The 20,013-nt window shown below is 39.6% G+C and overlaps 1 protein-coding gene across 6 annotated transcripts in view; it reads right to left on the bottom strand.

The window, feature by feature from the left end:
* Positions 1–20,013, bottom strand: part of LOC146754891 (receptor-type tyrosine-protein phosphatase T-like) — a 272,501-nt gene that overhangs the window by 148,917 nt on the left and 103,571 nt on the right. For all 6 annotated transcript variants that reach the window (XM_085526637.1, XM_085526638.1, XM_085526633.1 and 3 more), the window contains one exon: positions 10,767–10,892. In XM_085526637.1, the coding sequence (XP_085382763.1) occupies positions 10,767–10,892 (126 nt within the window). The remainder of the gene's footprint in view (positions 1–10,766; positions 10,893–20,013) is intronic.

Below are 20,013 nucleotides of genomic sequence, written 5' to 3'. Positions count from 1 at the left end.
AGGGTAAAAGGCTGAGGGATGATTTCTGTACCAATTCAGCCAAGCTGCAACAGAATGCACATACCTTTTTTTCTAGGCAGCCTACAAGAATCAAGTGTGGCCCACTGGACTTGAGGCTGTGAGTAACAGGGAAGCCTGAGGTCAATGAAGAAGGAATCGAGGGAAAAACAGAAACAGTCACAAGGTTTTGAGATAGATGCACAGAAATGGTGTATTTCCTGGGATGGGCTGAAGGACCACAGAGTTCTGAGAGCTGCTTTGTTTGCTGCCATGTAAAAACACTCCAGACAACAAGAAAACTTGGTTCCTAGACAAATTATGACAAAGAACATTTTAGGAAAAGAAACGCTCACAGTATAAAGAATAGAAGGAAAAATGTAAGGGATAAGACTCTAAGGACCTAAAAGTTATCTTGAAGAACAAACGTTTGTGGATGATGAGTGGGATGGAGGATGAACACTTTGAATTCAGATACTGCAGTGATGCTAGATGCCACATTAGAAAAGGCACAACAGTGAATGAAGTTCAAAAGGGGCCATACAAATAAGACCCTACATTTAAAGGCTAGTTGCTCGCATTGCATCACTGCACACCAAGCTGTGAGGTCAGTTGGCACAGATGCGGTTAAACAAGCTTATAAAAATGTGTTCCCATTAAATTACCATGTTGCAGCAATTAGACACACTCCAGAAGATTGTCCTATGCAATCTGTTCTAGATGAACAGCTAATGAGAACTAAGCTAAAATACGATCTGGTTATGATTCCTCTTTTTAATATTCCCTCTATTACTAAACAGCTTAAACCTATAAAATGGAAAGGGTGAAAGATATTTGTCTGCTATGGTCAGATGGAGTAATCAGACTGGCCATGAGAGCACGTAATGAAGGCTGTGGTGCATCTTCACTCAATCAGCCTACGCTACATCAAGTATAACAAGAACTTAATTTAAGTTATTGTAGCTTGATCAGTTTGGCTCAGGGTGAGCAAGAAGGCAACCTCAGCTGTACTGCCCAGATTCCCCACAGCTCAACCTTCACCACTGTAATTGTACAGATTAAAAGAAGATCTGTTCTGAAAAATCTTCAAATTAATCAGGTCTGTTATTTCAGGATATTGAGGAGTGCCGGCCACTCACTGCCCCTCTGTTTGTGCTTTCAGCATGTTTCTGCCCACTGCTTCTGTTGTGTGCACAGAGGCACAGCCATGAGACTGGACCAAGACATCAGCTGAAACTGCATCCTGGCTCAGCCAACATCCATACGCTGCAGTAGGTGGCATTTTCAAGGATCAAAGGGATACAGTCAGATCTTTAATGTGAAGAATAGCCTTATTTCAGGTGAACTAAGAAGGCTTTTAGACACCTGAGCCATGTCTTTCATTTCCTATTCTGCTTTCCCTAAAACACCCTTAAGATCAACTCTGCCATTTCCTTCATATTAACTCTCATGTTTGCACTGTAAGTAAGACTGAAGGGGAAGACCAGGAGAAAAAAAAATCTGTTTCCACAATTAGAAATATAAACCCCTAATAGTGATAGTAAGAGTCTTTGTTCTGTTTGTACAAGGCTGACTCTTAGTACTAAGTATAAGTACTGCAAATAAGGGCTTGACACCTCTCTATTTGTGAGCTGTGCTGAAGACATTATGCTAAAAGTCAACCATTTCTCAAGGTAAATGAGAGCTCCAAAGGGCTGTGTCACAGCCTGAAATGTCTCAACTCCCTGTGAATTCCCTGTGACTTGACTGGTACCATTTTACTGCAGCTGTTCATTCAATTCAGAGTTCACATCGTGAAACACGACAGTGAGAAAAGGAACTGATGAGAATTCACTGAGTGCAGCTTTTCATTTGAAAAGATCCTCAAACATATAAAATTGCTTTATTTTGCTTAATTTTCCACATTTAAAAGCATAAATTGCATTTATTTTTCTAGTCCATACTGAAAACAAGCGATAATTTGTAGTATTACAACTTTCATCTCAAAGGAATACAACTGCAACAGTTCCCACTCCTTCTGAAAGAGGTGAATGCTATAGAAGGCATTGGATTGCCTAATGCAAGGGATGCATACATTATTTTTTCTCATGAGAATATGCGAAAGCTGTTGCTATCAGCTTCTTTTTGTACACACACAAATGACTTTCAGGAAAACAGACCTTTCTTTTTTTTTTCCTTTTATGTGCTGAATTACATGCACTAAAGATTTACTATTGGAAATGGGAAATGCTGGTATTTCCTAAGAACAAAAAATGACTTAGGGCTCTTAGTAGTCACAGTTCTCAGCAGGATCACTTAACTGAGGTTATTACCATTCAATCCAATCAACCTGCATCCTTTTAAGGACTGAAGTATTTAAAAGCCTAGACTATGTACTCTGCCTATTATGAAATCTCATCTCATTTATTTTGAGGTTGGTGGAAAGGCTTTCACTTATTTCACTACACAACAAATTAGGCCTATGGTAAAGTTAAATAATTAATGACACTGGAATCTTAGATACCGCAATACAGCTTTGTGCTCTGATGCTGAGTCTGGTTTTGTGAGAGAAGTAATAGTAATAATAAAAGTAGAAAGATGAGCTTACTGGGAAGAAATAAAACAGGAAAAGTACTGCATTAGTCAGACAATCATTACAACATACAGTACCCTTCAGTGACTGTATCCAGTATCCACTAAATTCAAAGGACTTCAGGAAAATTCCACTGACTTGGTGTTAAGCAGCTGCGAGGAGCTGAACACCCATAGAGAACTGCCCAAGACTCTGCTATAAAAGCAGATGATGGACTGGACCTTGACTAAACCTTTTGCCTTTCCTGTATTCCATTCAGTCTCTGCTCTGAATGCCTCCAAGGTTTTCCTCTGTTGCTTTCTGATCACTTCTGAGATGTAATTTTGCCTACTGTTTCCTCAGCATTTCCTTTCGTAAATCCTTATCTTTCAACGTTCGCTCCTCATTCACAATCTTATCCAAACATATCTTATTCATATCTAATCTATCTTGACTTTGGCCATCTGTCCATACAGACTGCTCAGGTCATTCTTCTCGCAGACTTATTCCTTTTTGGGTCTACCTTCTCTAGATGACCTTAGTCATTGTTTTTCCTCTGTTCCTTAGTAGCCACTACTTTCACATTTATCAGTTTTACTATACCAGCTTCACCAGAAAGACCTTCTCTGAGCCTCTTCCTACTCACACATCTTGCTCGTCTTCCTATAGCGCACTTCTTTTCTTGCTCCAAACCTTCTAACAAGTGGAGTATAAAACTATCAATCTTCCCTTTGTTATAGGAAGCTATAGAATTAACTACTTAAAACAAAAGATCTTAGTCACAGGATAAGTAAACTCGTTTTCTACGCTAGCCTTATTTTAACACAACTATATTAACTTCTGTGGCATTTAAACTAGATCGTATTTATCCACTTGGAAGAAACCTAACATGAAAAGAAACATTTCTTTCCAACTCTCTAACATTTTCAAGTTTTAAATTAGAAACGTTTTTCCATTACTTTGGTTATACAGCGCCTTAACTTGGCTCTCAAACAACTACCCCATGGCACGTGGACAGCACGCCCTCATAGTCTGCATTGTTCCTAATCTAAGATGCTGAAAAACATCAGTTCCTGACAGAGCCAACAGGTTCTGAGAAAAATGAATATGCCTGGAACTATGGAAGATAAACATGTATAACAATGGATTTCTTGTCCTTCCTCCTAGCATGATGCTGAACGATGTTATGGCATTGCTTTTTAAGTGTCATGGTCTCTCTAATGGTGATAATGGAAAGGTCCTGGCACTCACAAACAGTCCCACTTCTGACTTTTTCCACTGAAAAGGATCAGAAATAGACTCACAACAGTTCAAACGTACCATTTAACACATCAAGTTGCAGTAACTACATGCATTCCCTACATGTTTCCTTCACGGTCATTAAAAGGCCTTCCTAGAAGTCATTCTTTCCACCCTCTTTGATTTATCTTGATATGTGCATGTTCAGAGCAAACTACGCTCCCTTGCTAAGCAAGATGACAGTACCAAAGTGCCAACTACATGGAAGCTTCTTCTGACCTCTCACAACGACGCATAAGGAAAGATTCTATTTCACAATGGACTGACAAAACATTAATAACCGGGATGTAGCTTCCTTCAGAAGCGAGCCTCTGGAGAGCTAAGAGTTCTTAAGTAAATCAACTTCTCCTGCATATAACATCACAGAGTAGTTGGCTGACTTATGCTTATTATTTTTCAGCGCAAGATTGTTAATTTACAAGTCTGTAATTTCACACGTACTTTAATTCATTACTATTTATGGTCCACCCAAAATCAGTAGGTCTAACCACAGAAGAAATCTACTTGGTGTTAGAATACAGGAACACCAGATAGAAATCTAATATTTGGTACGAATCACCCTCAAGACTAATTGCTTAGATTTGCCTTCCTGAAAGCAATTGTGTGCAACAGAAGTAATTGCTCATGGTCTTCACTGCTAGTTTCCCTTGGCTGAAAAGCAAATTATATAGTAATGCAGGTATGATTTACTTACAGATAACCTAGACCAGAGAAAATAAAAAAAATATGGATGACAATATATTCCTCTGAGGGAAAGCTAAATACTAACACTGGGCTGCAAGCGGCTATTAAAGAATCAGCTGCAGTAATAGCTTCTGGGGAGACCCGATAGATAGCATAAGTGTGAGCAATTTAAAAGGTGCAGTTCAAAGTAAGTTCCCTCTAGTTGTTTACAATGTTCTGTCCATCCCAAAGCTGTATGGATAAACAGCTGTATGGATGAAAATCATTCATTTTCCCAATTCTAAGCATTCTTAGGTACACTTACCTAAAATAAAATCAGGGGAAAGATGTAAATCATCCCCCCAGACTCAAGTCAGTTTAAGTTAGTGATGAAAATTCAGAAGAATTATTTACAATTGTTACTATAAAAGCCAACCCCAAAATACAGACACTAAGTGAGATGGTAAAGAGCAGAATTAAAATGCACTGTGAAAAGTCTCCACAGATCCCTTTTTGCTCAGACCTTAAAAGCTGAGAAATTACTTTGAGTTCAGTCCCCAGTCCCCAGGCTAATCTATTTACTCCTATGGAAGTCAGAGAGTGGGAACAAACATATTTCACTCATTCTTAGTAATTTTCCCCCACAAAAAATACTTTTTGGAGAAACAATACATAGACAGCTGAGCCAATTTTCCTTCTCCCCTCTCAGACAAAATTGGATCATGATTCATCATAGACACAATTGGGTTTTAATTTATTCCTTTAACAAGTTTGTTTATTTTCTTGTAAGCAAGTATTAATCCACTCTGACACAGGAAAATGTTAATTCTACTGCACTGCCTTTCAAACTTAAAAAAGCTGAGTCTAACTCACGTTGGTGTTTACTCTAGCCTTGAAGAAATAAAACTAGAAATGCCTGATGTGTGTACAGAGGTCCTCTGTTCTTTGGGTAGGCTAACACTGACTGCACATCACTCCTCTCTGAATGAAACTGAACAATCCTGTCAGTCTTCTGTGTAGGCATAGATGGAAAGTTTATCATCTTCCCCAAAGAAAGCTGTTCCACAATTATTCATTCACACTAACTTCACAGTGCCACTCGCTGCAAAGAAGAAGGTGACACAGGAAAGCATTTGGCCTATTAGAGAAACATAAAACTTCACTCAGTTCAGTGGAGTCCAAGTAGAATTTAGCCATCTGGTATTCAGATATACATCATGCCTATGATGTTCACTTGCTAAATGGTTATTTCATGAAGCAATGCTAATGATGATAACCCTTCTGTTCTTTCAGTGAGAAGCTTAGTGAGCCCTCCAGCTACTGGAACAAAAGTACACGCCCAATTAGATGAGAGAAGAGTCCCCATCCCTTATCTCTGCTGCAAGAGAAAAGAAAAAATCCACTACAAGTTCAAGAGAAGCAATGCAATTCAAACACCAAGCACCTCTCAAGTTAGGTTCATTTCATTGTGTCATGCAATACCAACTCACATACGGAAGTTCACAGGACATGTTTGTGTCTTAACCTTACCATTATCTCAAAACATCTACAATTATAAGGTGTCAGCACAGAACCCTTCTCCATATTCATGTGAAGACTATAGGACAAATGCTGACTGCCATCTCTGAAGAGTGAACCTCTTATTTCAATGTTGCACTTGCCATTAGGGTTTAAACCAATAGGGCAGCTTGCAGTCTCTTGGTACTACCATACTCTGTCTTCTGAAGCACTGTGAAACAGTTCAAATGCTTTAGCTCAGCTGTAAACAGCAAGAGTGCAAATGCAGTACATGCACACTTCCATATCTGTGGTGCAATGCTACTTAGCAGCTATTTGAGAAGCACAACATAAATACACACAAGAAAACCCACAAAATTATGTACTCGTGGCATTTTCCACAAACATTTGCAGCTTCCAAACTGTCGGTTACACATTTCAAGTGAGTTCAACCCTTAGATAACAATGCATCCATTTCTAGCATGAAAATACTGCTGGCTGATAATGGGTCTTGTTGATTTTTGTGGTGTGAGGAAAGGTAAGCTGCCTGCACTCGGTAAGTGACACACTAATGCCACAGTGCTAATTCTGAATGCTCTGATTTCTTCTAACCTTTTAATTCAGCTCTAAGCTCATCTAAATTTGTTTCTTAGATAAACACAATGTCTACTTGATTCAGCCCAAAACAGCAGCGATATTGCTCATCTTTACAGGATAACTATGGATATACACACACACATACATACAAAGTAAACTAGCACTTACACTAAGTGCCAGTTTGTATAAATGAAAGGAAATCAGCAGTTGGGAAGATGAGGCCAGACCTTCAAACTGCTGTGTGCTGATTGCTTTCCACCAAACTTCACACAGCCAAACCAGCAGATTAACAGCCAGCCTAACACTGATGCACAAAGGCACATTGTACCATAGCTTTGCATTCAGAGGACGACTGTATTTAACACAATTAAAGTAATTGCTCCAGTCTAGTCAGCCCAGCAAGGTCTCCATTGGAGTTAATTAGTAAATGCCAGTAAAATACTTTGAACATGCAAATGCTAAATGTTAAATACTTCCATTATTAATATATTCTCACAAATGCTGCAAGGGTAGGCAGGTGCAGGGTTCCTGGAATGCTGCAGTGTCATAACATGCAAAGTAAAGCCAGTGTTTTTCTTAGTTTTAACACAAGAACTTGTTCCATGAACCAAGCTTTTGCCTCTGATATACACAACAGCTCAGGCCTTTTTATCAGCAAGGAAGCATCTTCTGTCATTCAACACAGACTAGACCCCCATGTTCATCTCAAATCATCTAATACATAAGCACATAAAGACTAGTTATTTGTGGGGAAAGAAAGAATAAAAACTGCATCAAGCAAATACAAGGAGCAGGATATAACTACGTACTGTAGTCTAAACTTCTGGAACAGAATTACAGCCACACATCCTGCCAAGACTCTTATACAGTGTATCAAACCCCAGCTTGATAAGAGAGCTTTAGGCAAATACCCAAAAAAGATAAGAAGGTAATGACTGAAGGCATTAAATAGAGAGAAGGAAGCAAAACATTCTGAATTAAAAGAGGTTAAAAGCACTGGGTCATACTTAGTCCTGGGAAACAAAGACTTAACCTCACACAGCTACGTCAGAGATAATAAAAGAGAGCAACAACTGATTATTCTTCCTAGTCATAGATAGAGAAAAAAATAATGAGATTAAGCCATAAAAGGGAAAATGGAAGATGAGTACTGAGAACCTTTATAACTCAAAGAGTGGAACAAGTAGCCCAGAGGCTGTAGAATACTCATCACTGAGGAAATTCAAGCTTAAGTAAACACCCATCTGTTATGGAATATTCTGTTATAATCGCTCCTGCTATTGTGCAAGGAGGTGGAAAGAGTTGCACCAAAGTCTGGGGACTAGATACCTACAAATTCATTTATTTCAGGTTGTCTGAAACGTTTATTTGAAACAACAAACATCTGGTTCTTAATCCTCCAATTAACACAGTTTCCAGCCCTAAGGAATTAACCACAGAATTCACGACAAACAGTTTATTTGCTAGCAGTGGTGTAAAACAAATTGCCTACAAACTTTTACATGGCTAATAGAGCAGTTTAATTGTGCTTTTTTTTGTCCCCCTCCTTTGAGGAGCACACTTGGATTTCAAAATAATATAAATAAAAATAGGAAGTCATCCCTGAGCAGAGACCTTTGCAGCAGTGTCTGAGCAGAGAATTACATGGTATAACAGACTCAGGCTCTCATTCATGATACTGACCTCCTCTGAAGAGCACTCTGAGATCTAACGATGAAAAGGACTGTAAAAAGCACTAGATGTTATCATTAGTATTCAGGAGGATGGAATTCTGTGACTTAGTTCAATTCAAAGGGACCAGCTTTCATAAGCTGGTGCTTATGAAAGCTGACATTTTAAACAAGGAAATAGCTCTGAGAGCAACATTAATGTGGGCTGACCAGGATGGGGTGAGGCCACGCTTTTCTGCCAACGTCTCCCAGCAGGTTGTGCTGCAGACTTGTTTAGTATCGTGGAACCAATTTAATGTCTGCTCACTCATGCTTTACCACTTTCACAATACAGTATTTTATGCTGTTTCCAGTCACACAAGAACTGCATAGTGCCTAAAACAGCATCCTGATCAAGAAAACACACATTACTGCTCACAACTCTATGCATTCTTGCACTCCTGTTGCTCCTGCCCATGCTAAAAGAGATTTCCTGCCTCCAGTTGGCCACAGTTGCTTATTCCAACCACTGTTACCACCTTTGACACCCTTGCAAACTCGATGGATTTCCACCCTGCTGCTTTCAGCTGCTGTGGATAAATTAAACAAAATAGAAAGTCAATCACCAAATGTTCTGGTACTCTGGCTTTAAAGATGTCTCTGATTGTAGGAGTGGAACATGCTGTTCATCAGTTTATTTGGCTGGCTTTGCCACTAGATGATTTTTAAGTAATCCTTTATTCTCACAAAACAGACTTTCAAACAAGTAACCAATACAAACAACATATGCATTAAGATTCCATCCAGCAATACAGACTCCCAGTAATAGCGCTAGCATCTCTGCAAGCTTAAGGCAGTTTAATTGACCACCATAATTTACCTCGACGTTAGCATCATTTGGACAGCTTTTGAAAACATATTTTTGTTAGTGGAGAAATGTGTTCTGTACACATTTGCTGTGGTCAACCTTATTTTCCTACCTACTGATTTGACTTTCTGCTCTGCATGACTAGTACTGAGAAAACAATTAGTAAAGCGAAGCACTTTGTCATTGCCCCTCATACCCTTTAAGCTTACTTAAATGGCGTTTCAATATCAGCACACTATAAGTTGTTAGAAGCTTTCCCTCTTCTGTATTTCCATACAATTGAGATATCTGCATTTCTTTATGTTGCTTTTTGTTGTCGTTGTCATTAATTTGCAGTTGCTCTAACACTTTTATGGATCTAACTATTAGTGCTACCTGATAATATGGAACACAGCACTAAGAGAAAGAACCACACACATCTCTATCTACTTCTTAATTGGGAAAATCAATTCTGAAGGCCTTGTTAAGAAACACACTGCACTATTCTGGGGTTTGTTTGCCATCCCAGCCTGTTTATTGCCTTTCAATTTCTCCACAGACCCAGCATCTTCAGATGATAAAACACTTTCAGATGGAAGCCAGGAAGATAGATTTTTCCTTCACATCTGGAGTTAGCAAAGTACTGAACTTTTCCAGTACAAGCCCTCCCATTAATTCCTTGCCTTCCAGATGGCATCACAGCTATGTCTATTCCTATTCCTTCAGATCATTCTGAGATCTGTAAATTCAAATAACTGCCATCTCTCCCTAGTTAGGTCTACCATGAACAGGGACTGTGACACACACAAGAGCTGAAGGTGAGGAGATGTAGAAATAAAACTGCCCTCATTGAGAACACATTCAGAATAATGAAATGCATTCTTACAGACAAGACCAGAGACGTAACTTTCAGAATTAACTTTTGGGATACCAGAGTCTAAACAAATAGTCCTACAAGTCACATGCTATGAAAGATTCAGTTACTAACAGTTTCCAATCTAGGCTGTAATTAAAACAAACAAACAAACAAGTTTTCTTATTGTTTTGTTTCTTTTAATAGCTTTAACACACAGGGATGAACACCAGCCTGCCTCTCCACGGCTACAGCAGGGAACTATTGTTACATCAGCTCTCTGTGCTTCCCTTAACAGGCACCTGGCAATTTCAGGCTTCTTAGCCCAATAATTTACAGTCATATAAATACCACAACAACAACACAAGATGTTAATTCTGCCAAGTAGTTCATGCTTGTCAGAGTGCAATCAATTAACTGGAACAAATACTTTAAGACTGCAGTCAAGTTGGCTGGCCAGTTCTGTTTGCCATTGTGTCAATTGCTTTAGAGCAGGGACTTCAGCTATTTCAACTGCCAAAAAAGCACAAACTATGGTTTTCAGAAAAATATAGCGCCTTCTCCTAAAATATGCTTTTCTTCAGGGTCAACAAAGCATTCTGTGGGATTTATGCCATATACACCAACATATAATGTTAGTTTCCATTAAGAAATAAAACCACTGGAAGTTATCATTATTGTGAACTCTTCAGAGAATACTGAAAAGACAGTGGTGTTATGATGTGCTCACAATATATGTCAGTAATCTGTTCAGGGCTAACAGCTGATCCTCACAGAGTAACACCTCTGCTGCTGCTGAGGCTTCTCACTCACCAGTTGGGACTGCAGGATCCATCGTTGGCTTTTCCCAGGTATTGATCTGCTCCCAGGTAAATCCATTGGTTCCCAAGGCCACGCTATAACCACAATTACTGTAGTGCTCATCAAAGGAACAACCACCTAAAAGCAAGAAAAACACATACATTCCTGCATTAATATTATACATAATCATGACACTAAAATCATTTAATTTCTCACACCTAGGTTTACAGAGGGAGAAATTTGGGGAACAAACAAGTCATGTATAATATATTTCAGAGAGCAGAGAAGGTATCCAGAAAACAGTTTTGAACGTTCAACCTTTTTGTATCCCTTAGAAGTCTTTCTTCTCACATTGCTGCTCTTCTCCTCCATCAGCTCCCTTTATTTCCACCTATTTTCTTAACATTTTCACGGACAATTGCACATAACAAGCACACGCATTTGGGTCCCAGTGCTGGTATTTACAGAAACCTCCAGGTCAGATTTTTTAAAGAAATAAGAGAAAGAAAGAACCCAAATGGCAAAGACAAGCAAAGTATCCCTATACTACAGCAATACACGCTTGATTTCACTTGAGATTCAAATTACACTGGGTTGGGTTGCACTTTGAGAACTTGCATCCTTCCTTGCAACCACCTCTTATGCTTAATAACACAAAGTCCTATGTGACACATGACTACTTCTCCAGGCCTTTCAGAACTGGACCTCACAGTGTAAGCCTTTAATTTCTCTACAATGGGAGAATAACAAGAAGTGGATAGAAACTGGCATTCACACCTTCCAGACTGTTGACTAAGTGATCTTTCCTACTCCGGTTCCTGAAATACTTGAATGTGGTTCACTGCCACCTGGCAGCTGCCTGAACACTTACAAATCAAGATAAATGCATTGACGGTGGGGGAAAAATATATATTTCAACACATGCTCGTGTGTCAGGCAAACTAATTCAATTAGTTTATCCCCATTTAGTACTAGTGGATCATTACTACACTGCTGAACCTCCCCTTCCATTGCCTCAGGTACATTCCTCACATCTCCCCATCTTGGTTTGCCAAACATATTGTAGTACTGGCTCTATTACATGAGGTAATTTGGGTGTTTGGGTTTTGACCTTAATTATGACAACAGTGTCACTGCTCTGCTTTTGTTTTCTCTTACAGAAGCAAGGAGAAATCTCTGGGCAGTTACTCCAAAGTCAGCTGGACATATCTAACACTTCTGGAGCTGCAGGGACTGGGCACTGCTCAGGGCTACACGATCTTGCTGTGCCAGCCAAACTGCCAATTGCTCCTGACACTAATCAGAGTTATATGCACAGAGACGTTCCCGGCTCTTTACCTTCCCACAGGCTGCATTCCCTACACATGCACAACGAATAGCAAGTACACAAGTGATCTCTGGTTTCAATTCAATAACCGTTACCCAGCAGTGGGTCATTTAAGCATTCTTTAGTTTTAACATGTGTTTTTTTTCTCTACGTGTCCCAAGGAAGACCAAACCCATCTCAGTTACATCAAAATTCCTCATACAATCCTTATTCTGCTAAAGGACTTAAAGTGCACTCCAACCACAAATGATTTTCTAAAAATTCATGTCAAAATTCACACAAATTATTCCTATTTAAGCACACGCTTGAAGGATTTGTTGGATAGAGTACCTGACCGTAGTCGGTGTTGTTCAAGTTTAAAGATTAAGCTTGTCGTAACAGAAAAAAATTGTTATGTTGTGTAATTTTAATATAAATAGTTCTGAGTTTAGCAGATTTTATGACCCTTGCAGCCTTGCCTGCTCCAGCAGAGACCTTGCAAATGTATTTCCTACAGCATTTAAAAGTAGTTTTTGCTTTAAATTTACAGTTCTTGTGAGGCTTTCAGAGCTGTCAAAATGAGCAGGACCGCACTTCAGCTGTTTCCCTCAAGTTTTAATTTAATTTAGGTGAAAAAGTTCAAGTTTAAAATATTAAATGTGCTTATTAAAATGTCTGACAGAAAAAACAGGTGCTCTGGATTGTCTGTGAGAAGCATGCAATGCAGCCAAAAATCACCTTCTCCCATAGCGAGCAGGCACAAGAGACAATATCAAATACTCTGCTCTCCGTCTCCACGCAGGGCATTCTAGTTTTAATAGATTCACTCTAATAGGAGGACTTCAGACAAACTCCATTTACACAACACCTCTCTAAAGCACGCTACAGTACAGTAAGTGGTGCTGTCTCTCAGCTCTTCCTTTGAAGGAGTTGCAAATAAATACTCTGATCAAGACATGCAATTGTACGAGGACTCGCGTACAGAGAAAATTACGCAGGTGCTGATAGTCTCAGAAGCAAAATGAGATGACAACAAAATACAGGGTAGAAGTCCTTATTTAACAGGGAACCTAATTGCTGATATACAGATACAATTAGCCAAATAGATTGTTTTATGTACACAGAGGCGGGTGAAGTTGGAGGGCAAGCTGAACAAGGATAGTGAGAGCTTCTGGAAATTAATTGGGAGTTTCCACTGATAAGAGACAACACCTTAAGAAGCTTGAAAGTGCCTTGAATGAAATTCAAGGCTAACCCGTGTAGTGAGATTGGATAAGAAAGGATAAACCATGGAGAGCCTTAAAAGCAGCTGCAAACACATCTACATTTCTGAAGAAGGAAAAGTTAGTGGAGGAACCACCAAATGCAAAGTGACAAGGCAATAAACCAGATGGATTAATTTACTGGAAGCAGAATTGGAATTTGGAGAGGTGAATTTGCAGGAAATGAGGACAGGGGGGAAAAAAAGCATTGGAGTCGATTCTCAATGCTCGGATAAGCAGAGTGGCTGCACAGGGAGCACACAACGGCTCAATCCTGGTGATCAAGAAGAGGAAAGCACCTGTCGGCTTTGTGCTAGAGAGTGGCAAAAGGGACAAGAACTAAAAGTGGACCTAGTTGGGACGCAGTCATGATCACCCGTGAGCAAGAAAGCTCTTTCTCAAACAATCTGTGCCCTGTGGAAGTGGTCATGCCCAGCCTAGCACAGCCCTGCCTTCTCCTCCCAGAGGTGCCCTGCTGCCAGCCCCCACTCATAGACACCCACTGCAGATATTTAGAGCACCAAACTCTGCTTTAATCCATGCATATGGCCACCAGATCAAATAGGATCACCCCATCCATGCAACCAGCAGCACCCCACTGCCCATGGAGCCCACAGCCTGGTCCAGGCTGCAGCAGGCTCTGAGCAGAGCAAACCGTGCATAAGGGGAGAAGAGAGAGTTTAAAGAGAAGCACAGCATCTTGCCTCTTCTGGGGAATACTGCTGACCCAACTGATGAGTGTGCTGTTATGTTCAAGTGTGTGTGCGTGAGAACAAGCTCCCAAGCAAGATGGCAAGGCAGCAAGGTGAAGGCACACGTGGCATTTGCACAAGTGCTAACCTGCTGGGATGGAGCCATCCGCTCTGCTACATGAGCAGCTCATTGCCAGGTCCTTAGAAATTCAATTACTCCCCACTGATTAATTTCAGTCTAAACAAAAAAATGTAATTACGGACTTTAAATGCCTACTTAAGTAGGGATAGCGACTCCAAAATGGCATAGTAGGCTGAAACCTGCAGGTGAGTTCCTTTCACTGGCAGCAGCACAAGCTTAATATTTACTATTTCCTAAGACATCACCTGTATGGATACCTAAAAGCTACAGCTCTGCAGGAACATAACAAGAGAAGAAAAACCACATAGATAAGTTCCATCTTAATACAAAATCAGCCACTGCTGAAACAAAACTGCTTGACTGCAGAACAGGGATTTTCATTAACAGAGAGAAAATAATTCATTATAAAAGATATCATGAAGTGAATTTAGATTCTAGGTTTGCACGTCACAGCTCTACCCACAGCGTCACAAAGCAGCTCAGAGGAAAAGTAAAGCACTTGCACACCAACCAAAATGGGGTTTGGTGTCTTCGTTAATAATTAACAGGGCTAAGGATTTCGGGATGCAAACCAGAATCTTTCCATTAATCAGCTAAAAATTAAGTGAAGAAATACAATTGCTAAGTAGGGCAAAAAAAGAAAGGAAACTGAGATGACTCTGATACTGTTAAGATAATGCATGTGGTGTTGACCATCTCTTTTCACACAAAATGAAAGCCAAAAAAGGATGAAGTCGTTCCCTTCCTGAAAAGGGTCATATTGAAGCAAATAACAGCTCACACAGGACAGATTAAATATCCCTTGTTTTACACTGCAGGCTTGTAACAATGCCACTGCTCATCTGAGTGATGCTAATTAATCTTGAACAGACCTATCATCAGTTACTGAGTCTTGCCCCCGGATTAAATGTAAACCAGCCTTGCATAAATTGAGTGCCTCCTTTGAATATATAATTGAATTTGCAGAAGTGTGCGCCAGGGGGGTGTTTAAATAAGTGCACAAATATGATAAAAAGGACTTCACGCCATTATATCTAATTCAGTAAGCAAAAATAATGGCAGGGCACGTTCCAATTAGTGTTTGATTTATTTATTTTAACAAATCCAATTAGTAGAATGTTTTATAAAGTCATCCAATGTCAAACTCTCACAGACTCACTAGATAAAAAACAATACTTCTAAAGAGGGATAAAGAAATATACTAATGGGAGAAGCCTCGTTGGTTATCCTGTATTTCTAGATACAGACTGAAAATAACACACCCTCAGACAGTTCAATGAGGCATTTACAACATTCCCAGTGTGGGGAGGGGGGGAAGAGAGCAAGAACCTCAATAGTGCCGTTTGTCACCTTCCATGCCTTTGCTTTGGGGATAGAAATTATAACAGCACACACCATTCCAACCAATGCTTTTTCCCTGGAATACTTGTTCTGAAAATGGGTTGAAATTGATTCATTTCATTCTTAGCCTCACAAAATAAGAAGAGAGTTCAGGAAGAAACAGATGGTCATAGAATGAGACAGTGCTTGGGAATTGTAAGACTCCAGAAATTAAAACAAAACCAAACAACGCTCTCTGATCAATAATTTTTGTCTATACTTCACTGAAAGAGCTGCATTTGGCTCCTTAGAAAAACAATTTATTCCACACGATTTGTCTTACAAGAATCCGTTTGTAATAAATTTCTCAGATTGCAGACTTCATGTAGCACAGGGTGTGCAATCAACTTTGTGTTGAGCCACTTCATTTAAGACAGGGTAAATCTTTTCAAGGGCTATTGAGTTTTCTTTCATCAGGGGTGGTAGCTACAACTTCATATACCTTCTACTCCATCCAGAAAGGTTAACACAGAAGTCATCAGAAATACACGTACAAGCAACCAGAAATGCTAAGCTGAACAGATCCAACTTCGACAGACCTATTTCTGATGAGCACTGTCCAGTGACCTCAGCTCTCAACAGGCATCATACCAAAGAGAAGGCAGAGGGTGCTTGTCACTTGAGTCATCATTAGTTTCATGTGTAACAGCCTAGAAGTGATAAGCTTTGTGATTCTGCATAGTACAAGATAGGAAGTTTCAGAAAGGCTCATTCCTCAGAAAATCATCCTTCTGCCATCTTATCAATCTACTGTTGTAACTGGTTAATTTCAATCAATACCTCCTTATTTTCCTGAATTACTTCTATATTACCTGTTTTTTCAAGAAAAAGACTTTTGTAAAGAGAAAAGTTGCCTTTACCATCTCAAAACCTACCACGTGTTCGCTGCATATATTCAGAATATGAGGAAGATGCTTCTCTTTAAACTGCAGGGAAAGCTCTGGTAAGGTTTTGTCCCTCAGTCACCTGAGGGTCTACACCAGAAGAAATTAAGGAGCAGATTCCCCAGCATAAAACAAGGTATAATTTTCTTATGTCAGTTGCTTGAGCTCATACCTAACAGAAATTCAGATAACACAACTGTGAAATGCAAATCCACATTTACCCTTCAAAGTCTTGTGTTGACAGAGCTGCATTTCTCAAGCTATCCAGAAATTTTGGGCTTCAGGAGGAAACACCAATGATTTCTCCAGTGCTTCAAACACATTCATTTCCCCTACAAGTACAATGACTTGTTGGTTCTCTGCTGCCATATCAGTCCTCACTGTCATGGGGTGGATTCATCTGCCACAGTGGAGATCCATTAACTTCCTTTCCATCTTACTTTCAACACAAAGTATTAGTTGGTTTGGACATATGCAAGGGAGGTTTTATCTATTCTCCAATTGTAACGTTGAATTGCTTTAAATATATACACGTTTATAAACCCAATGTTGTTTTAAGCTACAGCACCAAGTCAGTTCACCCAGCATGGCACATGAGCTGGCTCTCAAGGAATCCAGGCTTTGCAAATGAAGCTTAGCTTCAGGCTGCTGAAACACCAGGATTAACTTGCAGGAAGTTTTCGGGCCGGCCTATCTTCATGTAATTAAACTTCCAAGATTAACACAGGTTTTCAAAATCATGAAACATTCTTAAATAGACATTCCCCAATGGCTTTTGTTACACTTCCAGTTAATCATATCCTTTTAATTCATTAGTCAGGTAGCTTTCCACTCCTGTAGGAGGCTTCTGTGCTATTCACAGTATGATAAAATTAAGATTCCTTTTTTAAAATGCAAATTCATAGCGCTTTACTTGACTTTATTTTTGTACCATAAATATAACCAAGTTTTACTTGGCTCCAATTTCTGCTTTTTAAGTTCCACAGCCACCTTTTTCCTCCTAATACAGTTTTATATTCCAAAATTAATATTCAACATTCAGTAACGTTGCTTTTCTTTCCTTCCAGCATCTGAAAAGTGCTGGGTCTGGTAACTCTGTAAATCTGAATGGGGTTATCTAATGTTATGTGTACGGTGCATTACAACCACATTCTACATCAGCTATTCCACTGGAGCTCTTGGATCAGTCAGAACGCTCTACTGACTGACTTTATTTCAGCACTTTATAATGTCACATTGAATAGCTAGATATTCAGCCTGCAGAGTCATTTAAATTACATATCTATGACTTTCCCCATCCACTAAGGCAGCGGAAAAGCTGCCTGAAGGTAGCTCTTTTGCACTTATTTTCTTTATTCTATTATGAACCCTAGCTTTTTTATTTAATTTTTTTAATAAGCCTAGAATTAGTATGTTAGAGCTTCAAACAAGCAGCAGTCATCGGTTCACTCATATTGTGCATGGCGATGAATGAAAACAAAAAGATGGACTATCAGGAATCCCAAGGAGGATCTCCTTGTAGCTGAGATGCTTTCTTTGAAGACTTCTAAGCTACTGTCCTTGTGAGTTCTGGCAATGGAACAGAAATCATGTTAACTGCCACAACAGTGAAAAAGGAAAGCAGTTAAACGCAATCTGGTTGCAATCAAAAGTAACTGAAACAGATTTTTATCACTTTTAAAGAGCAAAAAATTAAGCTGAGATTTTCAGAAGGCATTTTATTACCTCAGTGCTTTTCCCAAGTGAAATAAATAACTCCTTTTCTCTGTGGTAGTTGCTGTCATTCAGTCTGCAATGACCTCTCTAATTCTCTCTGCATCTGACATTCACTGATCCTTCACCACATTTCCAGAGCCAACCTCCACTAACACCTAGCATGATCCAAAGACCACCCCTCCATTTTATACTCATAGAAAGCTACATACAGCATGCATAAAGACAAGGTAGTCATGATTTGATTACAGATTGTGCCCGCATACAGGTAATTTTAAAAATACCTGTTTCAAAGTTTTCCTCTAGAAACTTAAATCCAATAGTTTCATAGGTTCACTGAATAGATTCATAGAATGGCCTGGGTTAAACAGGACCACAATGATCATCCGGTTTCAACCCCCCTGCTATGTGCAGGGTCGCCAGCCACCAGACCAGGATGCCCAGAGCCACATCCTAGTTTGATTCTTTCTGATCAATACTGATTTTTTTTTGTTAAACTGCTTCTGAAGCACTCGTGCAATTTAAGCATCCAGCGTGGCATAGATCTCCAAAGATTGCTTCTTGATATTTAAGCTGGTGTATATAAAATGTAATAGCTCAACTGCATACCAGTCCAATACCAGAGAGTTACCTAGAAAAATGGATATAACCTGTTCAGACAGAATCTCATTGGCTCATATCACAATAATAATAACTTGCAATGAGTGTTGCAATTGACATATCTTGTTAAATTTAATTCTGTGCTTATTGGAAGTTACTCCGAGTGTTTGGCTGCATAAATAAATTTTATTGAGGTCTATCAATTTTTGCAGCTATGAGTTTGCACCTTCCATAGACTGAGGTCCATAAAATACTCTCTTATTTGTTGCCAGCAGTTTCAATTTACATGTAAAGTGCAGGGTTCAAGGATAGTAGGAGATGTGTTTTTAAGACTGTTTTCAGTTGCATCATGATCTTCATTTAATGTGTCAGGAGAGACTCAGGCCTTGAAATAACAGCAGTGAGCCAGCTGCTCTGTTCTCAGGTGCCCTGCAGTCAGGCTGGGGGCAGGATGTCAAATGCTGGATGGACTACGCGAAAGACCTTGCAAAGTCTGGTCAGCTGAGTGATGGCCAAGGCACCAACAATCAGCTGGACTCAAAAGTTAATTATCTGTTACTTGATTTTTGTTTTCTTTTTTAAGTCCATTTATTTTCTATTTTTCACACATTTTGACGTTCTTGAGTGCCCCAATTGCACTGTAATAACAGAAATGCCTTCCAGAATCATAGTACAGTGGGGGCAAACAGCACCAGGAGCCTTGTTATCCTCTGCAGCACACTGCAAACATGGGAATCATGGGAAGATTTGCTTACTTTTAGCCTGTAGCACAAATATCTTTGTCCAAAGAGCAAAACACAGATAGGTGCCAGGAAAGACTAGATCCCTGCCTGATAGCAAACGAGTCCCTGAAAATATATAGAGCTCCCTTTCTGCTTAACCAAATATCCAACTTAGGTATGTGAGCAGAAATGCTAAAGTGCCCCTCTAATTACAGCTTTGAATCTTCAACTTGCAGTGCCAGACCCAGAACACGCATTTAGCAGAGACACAGCTGTTGGCTCCTAAACTGTGTATTAGAGAAGGACAGCAGGGGAAAGGAGAAAAAATTAAAGGCATTAACACAAATGCAACTCTCTAATAGCAGCTCATATTGTGTTAAAAAGGAGGCCACCAGAGCACATCTCACCGCACAGTGTTGTCCTGAAACAGCTGCAACCAGAGACAAAGCAAAGGTAATCTCAAATAATGACCATCAGCCATGTAATACTAAGGCAGTTCCGCTAAGGGAGAAAACAGCTTCTCCTTCATCCTCTGATGCAGAAAATCATTTGCTAATA

The sequence above is a fragment of the Coturnix japonica genome, chromosome 37 (genome assembly GCF_054131305.1).
Source record: "Coturnix japonica strain WE chromosome 37, WE-NBRP24, whole genome shotgun sequence".
Lineage (NCBI taxonomy): Eukaryota > Metazoa > Chordata > Aves > Galliformes > Phasianidae > Coturnix > Coturnix japonica.
The sequence above is the reverse complement of the archived record's forward strand: the minus strand, read 5'-3'. Positions and strand labels throughout refer to the sequence as shown.